Consider the following 5,127-nt stretch of genomic DNA (forward strand, 5'->3'; position numbering starts at 1 on the left):
CTGCTCAGGTCTCCTCTGGCCCCTCCCTCCTAGCCTCCCTCCCTCTCTCTCTCTCTCTCTCTCTCTCTCTCATTCCCTCCCTCCCTCCAGTTGCCTGGCTTCCTTGACTGCTTGGCTGTGTCGGTAAACAGACATGCGCCTCTGCCTCTGTGAGCTGTGTGATTGGAGGAGAAACATTGCCTCCTTCCCACGTATTTGATGAGACTCCCTGTGTTTTGTCACCATACTCTGCAATGATGTCATCTGCTTAGTTCTTTATACAGCGACTTTAACAGTCTGCCTTTCTGTCTTGCGTCAATGCATGTGGCACTACATATAATCCTTAATACTCAGACTGTTTTAAATGACTGGTATAGACCAAACAAAAAAACAAACAAAAAAAACAGTTGTGGTATTGCATTGTACTGTACAAAAATTCCAAAATAATCTCAAATATGTATTTTTCTTTACAGTGAGGTCAAGAACTACCAATATAAGATTATATGGTATTATAAGGTATTAAAAATTACATAACATAGGCTACACCCCCATACAATGTTTATGAAACCATCTGTGTTGAGAAAAACCCAGCATATATAGCAGATATACAAGTGTATCATCAGGAGACTGAGGAGACAACACAGGAGTGCAGCTTTTTACAGTCTGTTCGCTATAAGGGTAACACCTAAGGGCAGACTCTGCGTAAACCCCACGCACACGGTGCTGTTGAGAGCTCAGAGCTCTTAGTGTGGTGTCCAGTCAACTTAGTGGCGTGAACTCAGGTGGACAGGGCTTTTTTAGGCTTGGTTTCTGATGGATCAATGTAAACATGAAATTCACATCGCAGCTCACCATTTTGTAGAAGTGTCACTGACAACTGATAGTTTAAATGCAAATTAGATTAGATCTTCACTTATCCCAATTCATACTTGAATTTGAAAATATGTGAATTTATTGTGTTTTGCTGATTTTTTCTAATACAAGTAAATGCAATAATGCATCATAAAATCATCTTAAATTTGCAGATTCTAGTCTTTAACATTGTTAGAATTTTGCCTAAAATATGCATTTGCTTTAGTCACCACCAGATGGCAGTAAAGATCAGATAGGCTTGTTCCCCTGACAGTAAACTATGAGGAATAAGATGTGATTGGATGGTGGGTCTCTGTGTATTCTAAAAAATATCTTTGTTTAGGGAAAACAATTGTGTTGTCTTATAAAAGCAAACACATTTTATTTGGATGAACATTCAGAAACAACCTTTAGTTTGTACATTACTGAGATATCAGACGAGATACAGACCAGAGATACAGACCTTGTTTCAAGGTGAGAACAGCCCAGCTGTCGATGATCTGTTTATAATGGGCTAAGCTCCTGAGCCGTTTACCCACAGACACTCACCCCACATCTTCCTTACTGCCAGTGGTGCAAATGTTCGACGCTGAAATCCTTCTCTCTAGTCATCTCCAAGAACTGGGCTAGGCTCACCATTAGTGCTGCACTTCCGTTGTTAGGCCGTCATTCCTAATACTGGAAGCAAGGAAGCATTCCAGGCCGTGCTGACGTTTCGGTCCACTCAGTGACGACCTGTCCCGGCCCACAAAGGCAGAATCATGGCGTTCTTAATGCAGCAGATGTTGGGGGAGAAGTTGAAGAACATGATGGGAGGAGGAGGAGGAGGAGGAGGAGGGAGCTCCGGTGTGTCCACAGGGGACGGGAAAGAGACGCCTGAGTCCAAAGGAATGAGCCGCGAGGAGTTTGAGGAGTACCAGAGACAACTTGTGGAGGAGAAGTGAGTAGATCTGAGTGGAGAAGTGAGTAGATCTGAGTGGAGGAGAAGTGAGTAGATCTGAGTGGAGAAGTGAGTAGATCTGAGTGGAGGAGAAGTGAGTAGATCTGAGTGGAGAAGTGAGTAGATCTGAGTGGAGGAGAAGTGAGTAGATCTGAGTGGTAGCTCAGTGGTGAAGGTACTTGACTTGTTATCAAAATGTTGCCAGTTCAAGCCCCACCACTGGCAGGTTTCCACTGTTGGGCCCTTAACCCTCAATTGCTCAAGCTGTGTTCAGTCATAAGTTGCTTTGGATAAAAGTGTCAGATAAATGTAGAAAATCTCAGTGGAGGAGTGAGTAGATCTGAGTGGAGAAATTAGGTTTGTAACTGATCTAATTACACTCCCAGGTCAGGGTAATTAGCACTGTCCTGTTGCAGATGTGACATGAACAGAGAGAACTAATTCGCTGAATTAACACCTAGCACAAATCGATAGATTTCAGAAGCCTTGCTGAATGTCCCAGTTTACTTCATATACATTTTCTCATGCCAGATGATGGAATGTTTGAATTGTTAATGGTGATTTTATACTCACAAAAAAAAGCTTTGACAAACCAAACTTCTTATATCAGTGCTCAGTGCATAATAAATTATGCCTACAACTGATAGCACTGGAAAACATTTACTTGCATTAACTGTGGTAAGACCATATATTTTACTGCAGGCTTTCTTTAGCAAAGGTCATCACAATACCTTCTAATGCAAAAACACACCTGAGTAACACCCACATCTACAGAGCTTTTTAAATTTCACTCAAAGGTGGAGTGACAATATAATCAGATGAGTAGAACACATCTGTGTTTTTTAAACATCACTGAATAAGTTAATTCACGCCTATAACTATTGCCGCACTGTAATCTGTAGTTGTTGTTCCGTAATTCCTCTTGTCAGATATCACCTGATATCACAGTGTATCCTGATGTCTGCTTGTTTACAATGGCAGTTTTGGGCAGTCTTGGATCACCAAACAAGATGACATAATACAGGCTTACTGTATGAGGTGATATTGATGGCTTTCCTATGTAATGTTGCATCTCACATTGGTCAGATTGTGTTTTATAAAACTATAGCCTACCTTCTAACTATCTTTTTTTAAATAAAGATGACGATTCTAACTGGCCGTTTTTTTTCAGCTGCAGGTCCCCAAGATAAGGTGCCCAACATCTACTATAACGATTATATTAAAAGCATCAACAATTAGCATGGGCGGTTTACAAAACAAGGCAAAAGAAATGCCATGGAAACTGCTGCTACTGCAACAGTGCAGATTATTATGAAGCCACAGGCTGGCACATGTTGGCAATATACTTTAAGTTATATATTCCCCTGATCTGTTTATATAACATCTGAGAGCATTAGACCAGGAACTGGGTTACTGAGGTAAGAGCCCTAATCAGGTCAAAGGGCAGGCCTTCAAGACTGGCTCTTCTCCAACACATCCGTCACTGACGCTGGCCAATATTTAACCATAACCTCCCAATTACAGCAGTTATAGAAAGGCCATAGAGGTGTTATAGACATGTTGCTGAGGTCCTTTGTTTTTGAATGGCTGCCATTTTGTTTATGAGGCATTCAAGGTTTACAGGAAGATTTGATGGGTGGAGGTGGGTGTATGTTTATGACTACAGCTACTGTGTAAGATCTTTAAACCAGCCAAGCAGTGGAGTCGGGTGAGAATTAACACTGCATTTTTTTGACTCACGATCCTTGATTCACAAACCCTCACACCCGTCTTAAGCACTGACCTGGTGTCACAGAGACTGGGCTCTGGCCTTGGACTACTACTTATGTTTGAAAAACCTGATTAATCTGTAGTTACCTCACCTTAAAAATATCCAACCCAACATACAGTAAGTGTGAGGGGTGATTAGATCTAGGTCACATACTAAGCGTGTGTCTGAGCTTGGTCAGACTTACTTCTGTAACATGCAAAAGGCTTAAACACTTCAACTGGGACATTGTGTCATGCACAAGACACTGGTTTTGCACACTGAGCGCAAAAGTGTTCAGAATATAGCAAGTCCTGGAAAATGTTTTTAAATGTGCGAAGTCCATTTTCTCATTGCAACGTCTTCCTGGTAAAAGTGAACTGCATGGTGCACAACGTGCCATATGAATATATTACATTCCTTGTTATGCAGTTGTGTAAAATGCATACTTCTGAAAAACACATTTCTTTATACTACAACTTTCCAAAAAGAGTATGTTATATCTCACTGTGTACCACGATTACCGTGATTATTCTGAATTAATGCAAGGCCAAAATATATTTAAATTAGTAGCATTAGTATTGAGATAAATAGCATGTTCTCTGAGATTTTTCTGTGTTGATTTAAATATTTATTCATATTTATTTTCATTGGAATCTAGGTATCAGATATGAGGTTATATGACCATTGTTGGCCAGAGAAGGATGGCCCCAACTTTGAGTCTTGGTTCCCGTCAGTTGGCCACTGTCGCCCTTGGCTTGCTCACTGGGGACTTGGACTTGGACATTTGTAAAGCTGCTTTGTGACAACATCTGTTGTTAAAAGCTACATCAATAAACTTTGATTTGATTTGATTCTGTTCACTGTGTGAAAATGTAGTCCATGTGTGTCCCACCAACAGGATCCAAAGAGACAAAGAATTTGCTATGAAAAAGGCCGAAAGAGCCAACCTGAGAGTGCTTCTGAGGGACAAGTACAGGATCCCACAGGTACGTGCTGCGCGGGACAACTTGGCAGCATGCCACTGTGAACTCCTTTCACGTTCCGCTTACAATAACGTCACCACATCATCACCAAACCATGTCGTCTGATAACACGTGCTGCCTTTTCCGCCTCTTGGCAGAACGCGCAAGACGACGCCACTGTCCAGATGGCTGGAGATGACGTAGACGTGCCGGAAGACCTGGCCAAGATGGTGGACGAAGATGAAGAACAAGAGGAGATGAACAGCTCCTTCATAGGCAGACTGCAAAACATGGAACTGGACTTTGATACAATCAAGACCAAAGCCCAGAGCACAATGACAGATGCGTGGCAAGTGGCAGAAGAGAAATGTGTCCTCATGTGACCGGACAGAATGGCTGAATCGGCTGAATCCAGTCCTTTCTCCGCCTTAGCCGGCCTAAACTGTTTGTAAATCTAACTCCCAACAAACCACAGATGGCTCAGGACTTTCCACAGCCCAAACAACATCCAAGCACATAGGGATCTAGAATATAGTGAGAATCCAGGCTGGATAAATACTGGATTGAAAACCCCTGGATAAGAGGATTAGACACAAAGTATACAAGCATACTGTTCACTCCAGTGTCATTTACGTTAGGTGCAC

At 41.9% G+C, this 5,127-nt stretch overlaps 1 protein-coding gene across 1 annotated transcript; it reads left to right on the forward strand.

Annotated features, from left to right (window-relative positions):
- Positions 1-545: 545 nt before the first annotated feature.
- cplx4c (complexin 4c) lies at positions 546-4,890 on the forward strand. Its single transcript, XM_035528450.1, has 3 exons — positions 546-1,771; positions 4,420-4,507; positions 4,642-4,890. Exons 1-3 carry the CDS (start codon positions 1,593-1,595, stop codon positions 4,864-4,866), a joined length of 492 nt encoding a protein of 163 aa, XP_035384343.1. The 5' UTR covers positions 546-1,592; the 3' UTR covers positions 4,867-4,890.
- Positions 4,891-5,127: the final 237 nt, after the last annotated feature.

Source organism: Electrophorus electricus, chromosome 7, assembly GCF_013358815.1.
Source record: "Electrophorus electricus isolate fEleEle1 chromosome 7, fEleEle1.pri, whole genome shotgun sequence".
In the NCBI taxonomy this organism is placed as follows: Eukaryota; Metazoa; Chordata; class Actinopteri; order Gymnotiformes; family Gymnotidae; genus Electrophorus; species Electrophorus electricus.